Source organism: Aphidius gifuensis, linkage group LG5 (assembly GCF_014905175.1).
Source record: "Aphidius gifuensis isolate YNYX2018 linkage group LG5, ASM1490517v1, whole genome shotgun sequence".
In the NCBI taxonomy this organism is placed as follows: Eukaryota; Metazoa; Arthropoda; class Insecta; order Hymenoptera; family Braconidae; genus Aphidius; species Aphidius gifuensis.
The window spans coordinates 15,681,989-15,700,111 of NC_057792.1; the positions used below are offsets into that span (position 1 = coordinate 15,681,989).

At 23.4% G+C, this 18,123-nt stretch overlaps 1 protein-coding gene across 5 annotated transcripts in view; it reads right to left on the reverse strand.

Annotated features, from left to right (window-relative positions):
- The window catches only part of LOC122857839, a 124,553-nt gene that overhangs the window by 78,562 nt on the left and 27,868 nt on the right, over positions 1 to 18,123 (reverse strand). For 4 of the 5 annotated variants that reach the window (XM_044160270.1, XM_044160268.1, XM_044160266.1 and 1 more), the window contains exon 2: positions 537 to 659. The exons of the other annotated variant lie outside the window; for it this stretch is intronic. In XM_044160270.1, coding sequence (XP_044016205.1) covers positions 537 to 659 — 123 coding nt within the window. The remainder of the gene's footprint in view (positions 1 to 536; positions 660 to 18,123) is intronic. 5 annotated transcript variants of the gene reach the window in all.

Below are 18,123 nucleotides of genomic sequence, written 5' to 3' on the forward strand. Positions count from 1 at the left end.
CAAATTTACTTGATGCAATTTTTTTTGTTATTTATTATTTTATTTTAACGGTGCTTATTAGTATACTTTTAAAAACGTATAATAAACTTTGCCGAGTTTCTCATCGTCTGAAGGATAATTCAACTGAGGCACGATAGATTTTTAAATAATCAAGTTTAAAGTTATCTACTCTGGCTACAATATACATTATAAAATCATTTGAATTTTTTAACAATTTTATTTAGAGGTATTTAAATACCGTCTACGGTCTTGAAAATAACAAATACCAATTTTGTTTTATAAATCACTGTGTTAGAAACTTAAATTTATATATTTTTTATAAAAATTCAAATAAATTTTTATTCTTGTCTATTTGTTTTACTCGAATGAATGATCTCAAATATATTTTTGTAATAATTATAAATTAATAAACTAATGTAAATTTTCAACGTTACAATTTTCTTTCTCTTTTTTATAATGAATATCTTTTTGTTAATTGAGTGTTTGGTTAATTAAATTTTAATAAAATATTAGAACAAAATAAATTATCAACTCACCAAGTTCAGCACCACAAACACGTGGTATTATTTCCAAAATAGCACTGCAAGAAGGATCTTCAAAGCACAATTGTCGAGCAAAAAGACAATTTAATATTGCCACAGCTGTTTTTATATTTGATCCTGTAAAAATTAAAATGAAAAATATTAATATAATTTATTTAAAAAAAATTTATACGACTCAATGAAAAAAGAAAAAAACAATTAAATAAAATATAAATTGAAAATTAATATTAAAATAGCTATTTACTATTTGAATCAACAAATTTAAATCAACAAATAAATTAACAACAACAAAAAAAAAGTAAATTAACTTTTTTTTATTTTTCCAAAACAGATGAGTAAATGAAAAGAATTGTTTGATTTAATAAACCAGTTGTAGAGTTGAAATGTTGAATAAAAAAAACCGAAGAAAAATATACCCTGTATAATAACCGAGAATAAAGGGTAGCAGATAGAAGAAAAAATAAAAAAATAATAAAAAGAAACCGTCTGTTGTGATTTAAGATGCTTGTGATAAAGCATTTCTTTTATTAACGTTGAAAACTTTTGACCAGTTAAATTATACAGCATTGAAAAAAATTTTGCTTCATTACTCAAATATAAAAATTAAAAATAAAAAATTCTTAAAAATTCATTTAGTACTCTATATTTCATTTAAAATTTCAATATAAAATTTATTATTTTATTGAATAGAAAAATAGAAGCATTTATTTTATAATTGTTAAATAATTTTCTCATTTTTTAATAAATAAAATGATAATTCACAGACGAAAACTTTATGTAAAAAAAAAATTCATAACTAATGCAAGATATATTTTTTTTCTCTTCTCGTAGTATACTATAAACTAAAATATTTAAAAACAGTGAAAAAAAAAAATGAACAACCTTGTAAATTTTTCAAAGTTAGTAATGAAAGTTCGATGAAAAAAGCTCTCAAAACTGCAATTAATTATAAATTTTTTTTAACAGTAAAAATTCATAAAATATAAGCTACATTATTTTTTACCTGTAAACTCACACAAAAGCTCAAAAAGTTTTATTATCAAGAGACTACTTAAGCACAACAAAAAAATAAAAATAAATAGAAAAAAAAAAAAGAAAAACATCTAAATCCAGTTAATGAAATGTTTCTTTATTTCTGTTTCAATTGAAAAATAATAATACTCCTGTAATTATAATTTAAAAAGAAAAAAAAAAAAGCACAAATCGATATATTGTTGGCTCACAAATTGAGAGATAATGACAAACTTTTTATTAAATTGTATACCATTAATTGAATGAAATTAAAAAAAAAAATTAACAGAGATTTATTCAATTTGTCTCTTTGGTTTGAATAAATTTTATTTCAATATTGGTTTGACTTTGACTTATTTCAGTCATTTAGGGAAATTTTCAACTGATACAGTCAGAATTTTAATGAGCTGAATTTTTAACAGTACATTATTTAAAAAAAAAAATCATTTTTTAATTATTTTTCCAATTAAAACTTGTACAAATATTTGAATTTTAAATATTATTTTTAAATTACTTGTATATTTATTTTTTGAATTATTTATAATATTATTAATCAATATTTAATAAAATTTTTTATTTTGTCAGTATTAATTAATCACTGTACGTTTTATTGGATTAAAAATAGAAAAAAAATATTAGAAATTCTTTTCACCACGACGACAATCATTAAACATATTTTCGACAAGTGTATCTGTTCAATAAAATTATCCAGATCGTATGTGATTGATTGAGGTCATCGGTATCCACAGAATAGCCACAGTTAATATAGAGCTTACCATGACGACCAAGAAAAAAGCAGAACATTTGTCGCAAGAGTTACGCCGGAAAAAAATACAAAAAAAAAAAAAAAAGGTCAGGGCTTTATAAATGTGGTGAGAAGAAAAAAAAAATATATATGTACAAAGTGAAGGGTGTGAATCTTGTTTGAAAAAGACAAAACGAGATAACCGATATCACGAGTCATTCGTAACTCAGTTTAGTTAGTCTTGTCTGGTTTTTTTTTTGTTATAACATTGAGCAATTTTCTTGGCTCAAAAAACACTTTTTCTCTCTTTTCGTATATATATTTATTATACGTGAATTTTTTCCAATAACTAGACCCAAACTGACCCTCACTAAATCCATCCTCGTTTACTCATTCTACTCTCATTTTTTTATCTGTATTTTGTTTTCATCTTCGGCCTGATTTTATTTTTTTTTTATCATGCGAAAAACACGCGGCAAGAAAACCAATGGAATACCAAAAAAATCAAATTTTGTATTTTAGTCGCATGTACATCTTTATTATTAATAATTTATTATAATTGTAAAAAAAAAAAAAATATATATATTGTATTTTCGGAATTTATTGTCAGTTCGATTACGGTGAAATTTACTGAAATTTATATATAAATTTTGTCGTGGAATAACTAACAATATCACATGAATTTCTGGAGTATATATATATAAAAAATATACAATTTAAAAGCTTGATGAAAGCTTTTTTTAGTAACAATAAAATAATAACAAGTTATTTTGTTACCTAAAATGTTTTTGTAATTCTATCATTTAGTTTATGTTGAATTCTTTTTGAAAAATAAAGCCAACGAGACATGTTACTGAACATTCCATCATGCTTTTATCTATTTTATATTTTTTTCAATTGTTATTTTACTGTAAAATGTTGACCAATTTAACACTGAAACTCGTTTATAAATTAATCATGACAAAACTTATCGATATATTTTTTTCTATTTTAAAACAAACTTGTTTAAAAATTATTACATTTTATAAATTTTTACTGTGTTTATCAGCAATTCTAGACATGTTTTTTCCATTTTCGTATTAAAGATTTATCAAAAAAAAAACCCGGCTTAAAATAAAAAATTTACAGAGTAAATTAATTTGGATAAAACTTGACACAATGTGTAATCCATTTTGCTCACAAAGCAATAAAATACACCGTCCAAAAAAAAAAAATATATACTAAAATAAATAGTTTCTTAATTTCTTCACAAATCATAGCGATAAATTTTTTTTCTAATTTTTAATTTTACCCATAATAATTAAAATATAAAGAACAATTTTATTTTGCAAAAAATAAAATTACCAATTAATTTTTTTTTTGTGTGAAAAAAAAAATACATGTAAATATTTTTTGTTCTTATTTTAAGAGAGAAAAAATATATTTATAAAAATATATATATTCAAGATAACTAGTGTCACGCTATAAGGGTGAAATATCATGTGATTTACCGTTATTATGAAATCTGCTTAATGCACGCGAACGTAAAATATCAAACGCCTAGTATATCAACGTGCAAATTGTACGAGACTTGTAACTCGGCTGAATGACCACGTACGATATCATAATAATAATGTGAATAAAAAAAAAAATATATATAAAGACGAAAAATAAAGGAATATATTCACCAGGTCATAGAATGTTAACATATCGATTTTAGGTCGATACATGGAACACTGATTTTCAATTATCGATTCATCATGAAATTTCAATGTGTAGACTTGCGAACTATTGAAGCATTGCTTATCTAGATAAAATGTTATCAAGCGTACAGATGATTTGGCTTTACAATTACTCATTGTACCTGGTTATTTCAACATAATGTTTCTGTTATTATCATCCGAAAAATAAAATATCACAGTCTAATCTTTTATCGTCAATCATTTTTGAAAATCATGAAAATTAAAGTCCTTTTATATTTTTTTTTTACCAATTTCAGTAGTACAGGTCAAGCAAAAGTCAGGCAATTTTTTTTTATTTATTAATCTACGTGTATATTAAGAAAAAAAATCATTAAATAACATAAACAATTAACTAAATTTTTGTTGATATTTAAAAATGTCTATTTTTTTTCTAATAATTAAATTATAATATTTTTTTTTTTTGTGATAATTCAGGGCTAGTATTTTTTTTCATCATTTTTTTTGTATCACAGTAGTTTTTTTTTCTATTCAAAATTTAGTCGAAGTATTAATCTTAAAATTAAAATTTAAAAATTGGCAAATTGTTAAATTACAGAAGGTGCATGCTGTCATTTACCCTAATGCAATGTATTATATCCAAGGACATTTAATACATTGTGATAGCTCAAGCACAAATATTTAACCAAATTTAACGTAATAAAATTACCGTCAATTTACGTTTTAGACATACCAAAATTCTAGGTGCTATATAAATTTTGAAAAATTATATTTCTAAATATATAAAATATAATTTTATAACATATATAATATTTTAAAAATTTTTAATATATATTTTTTTTTCTCTCTCAATTTAAACTTTTATTATTTTTTCAATGTCTTTCAATTTTGTGTAATTTAATCTTTTATCAAATTTCTTTTCAAACGCCATCATTGTCAGAAAATTGCAAAGAATGTAACTTTACTGTAATAAAGAAAAAAAAATATAAAAAAAAATTCTCCCCAAAGAGCTTGCAAGTACTTATATTGCAAATACTACCGCAAACGGCCAATCACATAGTAGATAAGAATCACACAGGCCGTGTGTACACGCTACGCTTTCTGGTTGACTTTAATTGCAAAGCACTGAATCGATTTGTCGTAAAGTCTCAAGGCACAATAATCCAAGAGTAGAATGACTTTAATTTTTTTGTATTTTAATTTTTTTTTTCTCTCTCCCTTCATAAATGCCCACACAAAATCAACTTGACAACATAAAAATTCGTGCACGCACTCTATTCAACCACCTTCCGTTTCTACTTTCGTTTGCATTATTTTATTTTTTATTTAATTTTTTTAACTTGGTCCCTTGACGTTTCTCTTTCTAACTAACTTTTTTTCCTGCACAATTTCGTTTTTCTCTTTTAGCCAACATTTTTATTTATTTATATTTTTAATTCACAAGTCACGACAGGCATTGTCATGATATATATTTAAGTATTTATGTATTTACTGCTGCTTTGGTGCCAAAAGTGTATATAAAAGTTTGCGTATATGATTGGGCACCAGAAGGTTTTCAACAACGATATCGAGGATCGATTTTATCACAAGTTCTTTATGACGATCGTACTAAAATACCTTATTACTGGTGTGGTTTTAAATCCACTTCATATACATAAAAAATATATCACATGATGACATAAATATATTATCCCGTAAAATTAAAATTCAAAATTAAACACCTGGCATAAGACAGTTTATATTAATCACGTTATTATTTTAGTCATTGAAATATTTATTGAATTTGAAATTATAATTATGAAAAATTGTTGGATATTTATAGCTAATTTAATTAACGTATTTTTATTAATTCAAAGTTCAATATAGTATTTCAATATCATTTTTTTTTTTTTTTTGAATAAATTTATTTATAATTTGAGAGCCCTTCATACTTCACGACCATCAAGAAGTTTTTTATATAATTTAATTTGAGGATATCAATTAAATTTTAATATTGCAGAAATAAATTTTTCTTTTTTAAAATTATTTATAGAGTAATTTATAATGTCATTGAATTTATTTTAATATCTAATTAGTATTTTTAAATTTATGTGATTCAATATCATACGGTTATGAAGATGATTTGAACTTTGAAATATGCATTTACCTTGATTTACCTGTGTTGCTAGATATACAGATGAAACTGTCTTATGTATACTCGGGGCTAAACGAGAAGCATTTCGTAATTACTTGTCGAATGATTTCAACTAAAAAGCAGCCATGTGAAAAATAAAAAAAAATGAAAATCTCATTAAAGTACTCTCATGGATATAGAAGTAAAAAAATAAAAAAATTATAGTAATGGAAAAGTCCATTGAGATTGTATCGAATTGAATTTTTTTATTTTTTTTTTTATATAAATATATATATAAATCTATATCGTAAATTTTAAAACTTTTATTTCATCTTGAAATAGTCGAGTGAAGAAGAAAAATTATAAAGTTGAAAAAAAAAAAAAACTAGTAGCTTTTTTTCCTAGCTTTATATCCTTAAAGTCGAACTTGAAGTATTTTTTTTTTTTTTTTCTTTTGATGAATGCTAATAAGTTATTATGTATAAAAAAAAAATCATATAAATAAATAAACAGAATTATTTGAAAAAATAATAAATGAAAAATTTTTTTAGCATAAAAAAAATCTAGTTTACGTAAATAATGAAAATAAACAGAATAATTTTTGTTGATATTTGCATGTGTTGTCTGAATAAACATAAAATATTTTTGACTTGCGACAAATTTTTTTTTATTTTACGAGTGAGTTATCATCTTCACGATACATAACATTCAACTTGAATCACTTTGAAGAAAATTCAATAAACTTGTAGTACATAATCAATGGGAAAAAAAAAAAGTAGAAAATATATATAGTTTTTCTTTTTATCCACTGATTGAGCACAACCGTATTTTGTCCTACTTTTATGTTCTGTAAATTTTATATCAAAGGATTCAATTCAATGAAGCGTAATCAAACTGTTTGAAAAGTACGATCAGATACTGAGAGAATTTGTGTCCTTCAATTGAGCGATAAAAAAACAAAAAAATAAAATGATAGAAAAGAGCAAAGATGAATTTAATCGTGCATGAATTTCAAGATTCAATTGATTTAATTAACGATAATTATAAAACAAGGAATATATTTTTTTACTTGAGATATTAATTGACTATGAAAAATTAAAATAAAAAAACCAATACTTTAAGATTAAATACAAGTTTAATTTTTTAAAGACAGTTGAAAGAAGATTAAGCAAGTTATCGTTGAGAAAAAAACGAAAATGAATAAATAAAAAAATTGTCAGCTAGCTTGAATTTCATTTGATATTTTAGCCAATTGATGAAACGTCTTGGCTCATCAATGGGGATACTCTTTTTATCAAGATGAATATAAATAATATAAAAAAAAAAAAAATTTGAAGAAAAAAGTTTGATTTTTCAGGGAGAAAAATACTGAGAAAAGATATACGAAATTCTAAAATCAGAGCAGATGTCAGATCAATCTTATCTTTCTTAGTCGAAAATTGTCAGGAAGACTCGATGATGTAGGGAAATCGATATTTTCATTTGCTTGATTTTTTTTTCTCTGTTCCCTGAATTTTCCAAAACTTTTTTTACAATAATCTGATAAATCATGAAAGATGAATAACGATATAGAAAAAAAATTGTACACAGCTTTTACAAAGCATGATAAATTAATTAATATTATTTAATTTTTTTCTTTCGTAAATCAGCAAGTAAATTTAACGGGCTTTTGTTTTTATAATATGTTAGTGAAATAAAGTATAATAGCCAATTTAGATAATGTGTAGAGATATTGTCTTGAAATAAAAGAGAAAAAGAAAAAAAAAACTTGACTTTTCAATCACGAAAAGAAAGCATCTTGACGTTAACTTTAAAACCGGATAAGTAAATTAAACTGGCCAACGTTTTTGCCTATCAATCTTTTCACAAACACATTGACCCAAGTTGCTCTTGAAATAATATTTTTTATTTTCTTTGTTTAAGAAAATTATTTATTCATTCATTTTTGTTATTCAAATTTTTTCCATCACATTATTTTGTTGGATTTTCAGACTTCATTTTTTAAATAAAAAAAATAAAAGATTCGAAGAAATCTGCAACCTCAAAATGGCAAGAAAAGTTTTTACGTCCCGTGGATATTGACGACACGACCATTTCTTTATTCTTCATTCAGCTATAAAGCAATCTCGACTGTCTCAATTCAACTTTGGAATCTACAAGACACACTATTCCAATCGTATCCCCATGCGAGTTTCGAGATTCAAATTGGCTTTAGCATGCTTTTTCAGTGGAGAAGAATAAAAATAAGATGAAAAAAAATTAAGAAATTCAAAAAACAGACTAGGTAAGAGAGAAAAAGCACGAAAAAAATACTCGATAAGGTTACGATAACTACTCATCTTTTTTTTGACACAGATAACTCAATATAATACCTACAAAAATTTGCAAACGTTCTTATTTTTCTATACATTTTAAAGAAATAAAACCGAATCAAAAATTTTGTTAAAAAATGTTTAAAAAAAAGCAAACAAAAAAAATTAATTAGGAAATGTTGGTAAATTTTTATCGCTTATCGCTGCAATTGCCTCCAGCTGTGTTGAACATTTGAAAATGTCAAATGATCTCTTATCAGCATTAATTTTATGTCAAATCAACAATGAGTATATTATATAATTATTGAAAATTTTTTTCATTTTATTTTTATAACAATAGAGTGGCATAAAAATTGTAATGAAGTGAAAATTTTAATGAAAATGGATAGATGTAAATCTATCATTAATATTATTATTATTTTTTTTTTTTTAAATAACTTTTGTGTTACGGTTAATTAATGATTGAGTGATTGTAAAATTGAATAAATTTACTTCGATGAATTTACTGCAGATAAAAATAATTTATGAAAAAATAATTTAATTATTAAATTGTAATTGACATTTTTAGTATTTGAAAAATCAAGTAATAATTAATGTGCCGGAAATATTCATTTAAAAATTTCTTTTTCACAAATTGACACTAGTTTTTAAAATATAAAATTTATTATAGATGTACCGGAAATATTTTATTAAAATATTTTTCTTTCATTCAATTTTATTCGGCAATTTTGTAAAATATAAAAAGCATCATTCTTGAATTGACATCTTGACACCAATGCACAATGTGTCAAGAAAAAGGCTACAAAAAATAAAAATGTATACAGTAGCTCTGAAAAATCCAAATTGCATACGTGTCAAAACGACAAAGCACAGTTAAATTTGAGAAAAATATTTTTTACTTTTCTATAAAAAAAAAAAGTCTATCTAAATCTAGAGAATAAATTTTTTCCATATATTTCAAACGTGTTTTGATTTCCAACAATATTTTCAAACGTATTTCTTTTTTTATTTTTAAACAAAAACAAACCATAAAAATATATCAAAAGAGAAAAGGGCTCAAAGAGATATCCACTAAAAATGGTCAAATGAAATGAGAATTGACAAGTATCCAAAAGACATAAAAAAAAGCTAAAATAAAATAAAAAATAAACCTTTGAAGAATCATTGAAATTTTATGTGTGACCTCGAATAAAAAGATAGTCAAAAAATATTTCAAATTTATCCAATTGATCTTGTGTCAGTCTAATAATAAATTCTGCATAACCATAATAATCAAATTACCATTAAAATTATAAATTAACACCTTGAGAATAATATTACATTTTATCAATTAACATTTCTCTCAAAGAAAAAAAGAAAAAAAATAAACAATGCCACAAGATCAAATGTAAAACTAATTAAAATTTCAATATTCATACATGAAAATATGAATAATTTATTGAATACAAAATGAGAATGAGATAATTGAAATTCATTGAATTTATAGAAACAAAAGAAAATTAGGGTAATTGTGCTAGAAGATTAGTATCGTTATAACTTAAGTCTTTTACTAAGCTTATTCACTAATGATATGACCAAGAACCAGAACAACGTGGTCAGATAAATTTTAAAAATTAATGCAAAAATTTATACTATCTGTTACAAAAATAAAAAAAGCCACAAGTAGGCATACATATAAAGCTTCAAAAAAAACAACAACAGAACCTCACACAGTTCCAAAAAAATAAAAGGAAAAAAAAAAAATTGCATGAGTGGGTGCTCACTACTTTGCAGACAAAAAACAAAACAATAATCGTTGGCAATGCATCGTCGTTATGTAGAAAAAAAAATAATAAAAAAAAGAAAAAAAAAAACAGTGTGAAAGAGGGAAAAAAAAAACACTTGAACAAGTTAGTGACTTGCGCTTTACGATGCTGTAGGGCAAACTGTGGCTTTACAAGTTTGACAAGGTAAGTTGTACAAAAGTCACAGGTATTGTAGTGAATGCATTGATGTAAGAATTGCAAAGGAAGAAGAAGAAGAAGATGAGGATATTTTGAAAGAACTCCCTCAAGACGTTCAGGTGCTTGTCAACCCACATATCCTGAAATTGCAGTGAAACTTTAAGATCTAATGCTCTTGTGAAAGAGGCGAATGAAACCCTTGGGATTTATATAATTCTATTTTTTTATTTTCTACACTAGCTGACAATTTATTCATATAGATATATATTGTTTCAATGACAATTATTCATGAAAAAAATACAAAAAAATATCCATCAAAAAATAAAAATTATAACTCGGTTTTTCTTTTTTTTTTTTTAAATTCCCTAAAAGTTTTTCGGCTTGTTGAAAATTTAACAAGTTCAATAATTTTATGGGTATATATATTTTTTTTTTTATATTATAGTTGATGTATATATTGGTTTCGAAACGGGACTGATGTAATTGAAGTGATTCCAATTTTCTGGATGCCTTGAGAATCGATATTATAAACTACGGTGAATTTACCCATCAGATTTGTAAGCTATAAATATTCAAAAGTTTGACAAACTAGTTGATACACTGTGAAGCTATAGGTATATATTTTCATGATTTAAAGTAAAAAATAAAACAAAGAAAAAAACGATTTGTGGCTTGGATACAGTTTGGCCAGTTTATCGCTCATTTTTCACGAAAAATGAAAGAAAAATCTGTCGATTTTTGAAAGGCTATATAAACTTGAATTTCTCGGGCTGTCAGGTACTTTAAACACATCTCTAGATTTTTATTTTTTTTATCTTAAATTATATTGCCTATGCTTTCTTTCGCATATTCGATGGAAAATTTTTTTTTTCGGCACAAAAAATTGTCATATGCGGGCTCACCAAGAAAACTTTTTGATATCTTTTCTTCTCAGGCGAAATTCCTAAATTTTAATTTTGTTTTATTCATTTTCATTTTATCGGTTTTTCTCTGCACTCTCATCATTTTGTCTCACACTGCAATCTTAGTAGCTTTTTTCTTTTGAATATATTTTTTTTTGTTTTTTTTCTTTTAAGACTTTTTTTTTTCAAAGATTTATGCGAGATGAGGAAGAGTTTGCGAGATGCCGATGCCAATAATGTCACGACACGCTGGCGCAGAGACCTGACCAGAAAATTTTTCATGCATAATTTTATATTATGGTAATTTTTACTTGAAAAATTAATCTCAGCTGTAAAGCAACCCTAAATGGTCATAGATGTTACAAGCGAAAATGAAATATTGGTAAATATATGAAGGATCGTTAAAAATTTTATGATATTATTTATATCACCTCATTATTCAGTAAAATGACAAGTATGTTAACTCAAATTTTCATAAATTATAAAATTAATTTGTTAAATATTTTATGATTTCATTTTCAACATTTATTACATTTTTTGGTTGGAAAATTATCACTGAAGTATGCTCATATTGTAAAACACTGTAACTATTCAAATATACATTTTTTTTTCATCTCAAAAAAACTAACATTAACTCGCCATTTCATTTTGATGTAAAATATTTTTTATTTCTATTATAATCCAGTTAATTAAATCGATATTTTCAGACAAAAAAAAAATCAATATTCACGAATTATCAACTATAAATATGACGTCACGTAAAATCAGATTATTTTAAATTTTTTATTGAACATAAAAATAGAAGAATTAATATTTTTTTTTTAAGATTATTTTCAGCATAAATATAAAAAATTATTATCAACTTTTTTTACCTATATTATTGTTATCTAAATGAATTTAAAAATAAAAATAAAATAATAATGTAAATAGATTGAAAAATTGTTTCTTTTTAATTTATTTAAAAAAAATATTTCAACAATTTTTTTTATTTTGATTGAGTCGTTGATTGTGAAATATATTTTCAAATAGTTTTTATTATTTGAAAATTTATTTATAATAAAATGAAATTAACAAGAAACTAATATTAGTAAATTAAATAACATGATAAAAAAATATATATCATTAAATACACAATGAAGTTTTCATTAGAAAATTTTTATAACAAAGAAAAAAAATGTATATAAAAACACCAACAAAAGTTTTATACGAGTTTAATCGTGTCAGACATGATAAACGAGTTCAATGTTGTGAAATAGATAAATTCGTAACAAAGAAATATTCTAGAGACAGACAATTAACTTCAATTTCTTTAATTTTGTGGATGAAAATGACTCGCATCACATCGTATATAACAAAATAAACCAAATAATACCCTCTCATATATTTAAAAAAACCATATAAAAACAAAAAAAAATAATACCATAAAACTAAAACGAAGTTTTTAAAAAACCACAATAACAAAGAATATATATATTTTATTTCAAAGAAAATCTTTCATAAAAACAAATATATTATAAATATTTTAAAATTCTACTAAAAGCTATTTTACTTTTTTAAATTTACTGAAATAACAAAAACTTGATATATGAATAACGATTCAACGCAAAAAAGAATTGACTAGATTTTTTTTTCACGTCGACATATTCTAGTGAGTAAATACCCATAAACTATCAAATAAAAAAAAATATATAAACCGTAAAAAATAGCGGATAAAAGCAGCGAAGAAAAAAAATAAAAAAAACAAAGTAGATAAAATAAATTTAAATTGTAATTTTTATTTATAAAAATGTCATCAAATAGTTCAAATAAAATCTGCATATTATTGTCATAAAAATATAATTAAAAAAAAAAATAATGAAGAAGTTGTTTTGCTATGAAAAAAAAAAATGACTGAAGGTGGTTTTTCATTAATTGGATGAGTGATAACGTTTATTATAAATTTATCATTGAAGCTATTTAAACAAATGACGGTTAATGATTCGTATAATATTCTGGTAAATTATGTTGCGAGGGATAATGATGATGATTATATATTTTACCCTCCATTATTTTTGAAGGAACTCACGGTGATCGTCAAGGACAAGTGAGCTGGTTGAGGAGGATAAATATGTGTACCAGTGGTAAAAGGGTGGTTTATAAAAGTCTACCAGTTGATCGATGGAATAGAAAAAGTTTTTCAAGTTAAAAAAAAAAAAATAATAATTTAAATATAAAAAAATATAAACCTTGGTGAGAGAAAAATACATAACAAAGTATTTACATTAAAATTATATAATTTATCATAAATTGTCTGATGAATTTTTAAATTTAAGCTAGACATGTTTTTTCATCCAACGAAAATGAAAATAAATATCAATAAAAAAAGATGAATTAGCGATAATTATAGTATTAAAAATAAATACTTTGTAATTGCCAGCTTAAAGAAAATTGGAAAAATTATAGTTATTTAATTTTGATATTCAATATTTTGTCAATAATTAATTTATAATTGTGTTAAATAATTATTTTTAGATTTTAAAAATAACTTGAGCTTATTTCCAAAATTATAACAAGAGCTAATTAATAAATATGATTAAATCTTGTGACCGGAATTTTATAAGACGTCATTTACCCGTAAATTGATTAATAAAAAAATTAATAATTTAATGAACAAAATTTGTTAATTACTCATATGAATTTTTTTTAAAACAACTCAGGTGTTATATTAGATTTTTTTTTCCGAATTTATCGATAATTTATCTGTAATAACCTCAAGCCCCAAATTCATAAATTTGATTTTTATCAGTTAACTAATTAATGATAGAAAAAAATTTAAAATAAAAAAATCTATAATCTACCAAGTGATACCACCAAGTGATTTGCAAAAATTTACATCACAAATTATTTCGATTTGAAAATTCAACTGTTGTAGGATAAAAAAAAAAAAAAAATTTGTCGGTCACGTTTTCATAATATCATCCAACAATTTGCAAGTAACACGAGCCAAGTGTGTATATATAATTCGCCAAGTAATGATCAACCGGACAAAGATCTATAACTTGAAAACCTTTTGGCAGCCACCACGCAATCGGCTTATCAATCAACCCCCAACGATTGTACAAATACCATTTATATTCTTATTGAATATATCCAAATTCGAATTGAAAAAAATTAAATATAGCCTAACAACAATAAAAAAAGAACAAAAAAAAATTCATACATTTATTTTTTTTATAAATCAAAAGAAAAAAAAAAATTGAAACAACAAAAATTTGATGTCCAAATGTATCAGCAGTATCAAGATCATAACGAGAATTTTTCCCTCGTCTTTAATTCTTTACAATAAAAATAAAATAGTAAAAAATAAAATAAAATACTTTCATCTATTAATTCTTTTAAATTAAATGTGAATAAAAGGTTTTACAATTATTTTTTTTTTGTTGTTTTTTTATTGACAATGTGCCAAAATAAAATATTAAATTTTGTAAAATAATTATAAATTTTAATTCATCAATGTAATTATTTATAAATAATATTTTTTCATTATTATTTGACTGGATTAATAACTAGATCATTGTAAAATTATTACAATGATATCTTTGATTCATTTAATATATACGAGCAAAATTAGTTTCAAATAATCTCATACTAAATATCTAAATTTACAAAAGTAGCATTGTTCTATTGTTATGAGAAATGCAATTATGTGAATTTTTAATTTATTACTGCTGTATAACTGCATTATGATAAACTGAGTATATTAAATATATATAATACTAGTTAATAATAATAATAATTTTTATATTTAGGAATAAAAAAAAGAAAAACTGCCAACGACCTTATGAAATTTTTTTTTTTTTTATGAATAGTTAAAAATATAATTTAAAGCCAACTTTTTATATTGATTATGTTAGTTTTTATTATTATTTTTTTTATCAAGAAATAAGAATAAGGCTCAATTTAATTTTTGCAAAATCACGAAAGCCATTAAACAAAAAAACATAAATAAAAAATGATTACAATAAAAGACATCGAAGTTAATTACCTCTCAAAATTCAACGATAAAAAATTTTTTTATTTCTTTTATCATTATTATTTTATAAAAATATTAAAATTATATATATAAAAAAAAAAAAAATAAAAACAGTTATACAAGTTTTATTTACAACCAACAATTTATCAGTAAATATTGCGTGCAAAATTTTATAACGTGATTATTATCAAACCCACGTAAAGGCAATTTTCGCGTCTTAATGATGCGCTTTAGTTTGTTCACAGAAAGTACAGAGAAGAGGGTAAAAATAACGAAAATAATATATACATATAGTAAAAGTGAAATACAAAGATTGCAAAAATTGATAAAGAAATGAAAAAAAATTAAAAAAAAAAAAATTGTTGGTAACAAAACATGGAAGAGAAGTAGAGGACAAATTGTTGCACGAATCAAGTTGACTTGTAATAATATATAACAACACAACCCTCAAAGTTTTCTCAATGCGTGACATAATCGTTTCACTTGAATCTTGATTTCTTATCATTAATAATGACAAGGGTTTGAGTGAAAATGAAAAAGGTTGTCATAAAATAACTCCCTTAATTTTGGCACTATAGACGATTAATTGAACAATCAAAAAACAAATGACCTATTTTTACTTTTAAAATAGAGAAAAATCTAAAAGAAAAATTTTATCATGAATTAAATTATAATAATTATTTGACAAAAAATTATCTTGATCAAATTTTTATATTACTGAATTGTAAATTATGTTAGAAAAATATATAAGAGTATTTAATAATTGATTTAATAATTATTGAGCTTTTTTTGTTTTCAATTTTAATTCACCAAAAAGTTGTAGATGTATTTATTTATTTTTTTCAAGACATATCAACTGAGTAGAGTGCTATCAAGTTTCAGGTAATCTTGAATCAAATGCATCCGAAGAATCTTGTTTAAATGAGACACCAAAGTAACATGATATTCTTAGAAATGTCAGGAAATATATAGGTGGACCATGAAGTAAATTTTCAACAAGTTACATTGCTATTAACTTAAATACATGATCTTTTGAAACTCACTACTACAGTTACTATGAAAGGTAAATTTTATGTATACCAAGACATGTTTAAATTGAAAATTATTTTCACAAAATGGACATGACAAAGGAGCTTTAATATACACTGCTGTCGATGATATGTCAACTTTATACTATAAGGAACAGCTTTAATATATAAACACAACAATTTAATTTAATTAACAGCTTTACGAGTTTGTCACCAACAAAAACATAAATATATATTGTTATTATTAACTCAAATTATTATAGTTACAATTTAAATAGTTAATTTAAATTTTTAAACCACTAGTTTTACTCTATTTTTCTTACATTTAATTTTAGAAAAAAAAATAAAACATGTAATCTATAAATAACCTTTTTTTTTATTGTTTATTTATGTTTTTTTTTTTTTTTAATTTTATTTTACGAGAAAATAAAAAAAAGCTGTATTTATTTAGTATCAAGTTAAAGTTTGTTATCGTCGTTGGTGAGTATTTGACTTTATTTTATTTTTCTCTCGTTGTCTAAATTGTGAATGCCACGGTTAACAACTTCCACGCCCAATTTGAAATTTAAAGGACAGAAAAGTTGATGGAAAATTGTTACTATATATATAGTTGGCTTTATTTTTTTTTTTTATTTTTAAAGTTTTTCAAGTTACTGAAGGTTTTCATCACACAGACGACCGATGAAACAAAGTTTTCTCTCTTGGACTTTCAGCTTTTATAGTTATCTATCTGTTTTTTTTTTATTTACTTTCATATAGTGAATAAAAAAATCTCAATCACATAATCAAAAGTAGAACACAAAAGTAAATTAAAAGAAATAAAAATTTAAAAAATAATCATGTAAAAAATTGTAAATTGTTGAGCTATGAAAATTTTCTTGTTACAAATTATTAGAAGAAAAAAAAAATGTTTACTACCAACTGTTATAGCCAATGTAAAGCTTTTTTTTATTTTGATTTTGCAACATTCCAGAGGAAAAGGAATAGTTGAAATGAAAAGTGATTGAATTGATGTCTATTATGAAGGAAAAAAAATATACAAATGTATAAATCAAAGTTTAAATTTACTGTTGGAATGCTAATTAATGATTCAAGTCATGACACTTCATTACAGAGAGACACAAACTCCTCTGAGATTTTGGCAATGCAGTTAGAAATGACCTAAATTTAACAAATGAAACATAGACAGAGAATTGGCTTTTGAATTACAATGTTAAAATTCAAACATTTGTTCATTATTTTGATGCTTTTGTTTCAAACTAAATTCAATAAAATAACAAAGTCCAATTAACATTAATTAATCATCAATTTACATTTGACTAAAATTATCAACAAAATTATTATACAAACAAATGTTTCATCATTTTAATTTATTTTTTCCAAATTTTATCATTTTAAATATTTTTTTTGTAATTAAAAAAATTAACTATGCACATGACAAAACAAAAAGAAAAAAAAAAAAGATCTTAGTCATTGAATAGAAAAATAATTAAAAAGAAGAAAAAAAAAAAAAAATTGAAATATAATATTCATTATTTAAAAATCCGTGTTAGCTTTTAATTTTATTTTTCATAATTTTTTTTATTATTTAAACACGAAGGTAAAAATATAAAAAAACATAAAAGAAAACAAATTGAGGTCAACAAAAAACATTTGACTTTCTAATGAAGCAATAGTTTCCGTGCTCATGCAGGCACCCTCGTATAAAAACCATTAATCATGCGACCTCTGTACTGTGTGATAGAAATTTAAAAAAAGTAAAAAAAAAAAAAGCAAGGGGGGTTGTTGAATTGTGGGGACAAGTGGGTGTATCAAAAGCACTCGAAATTTGATTGA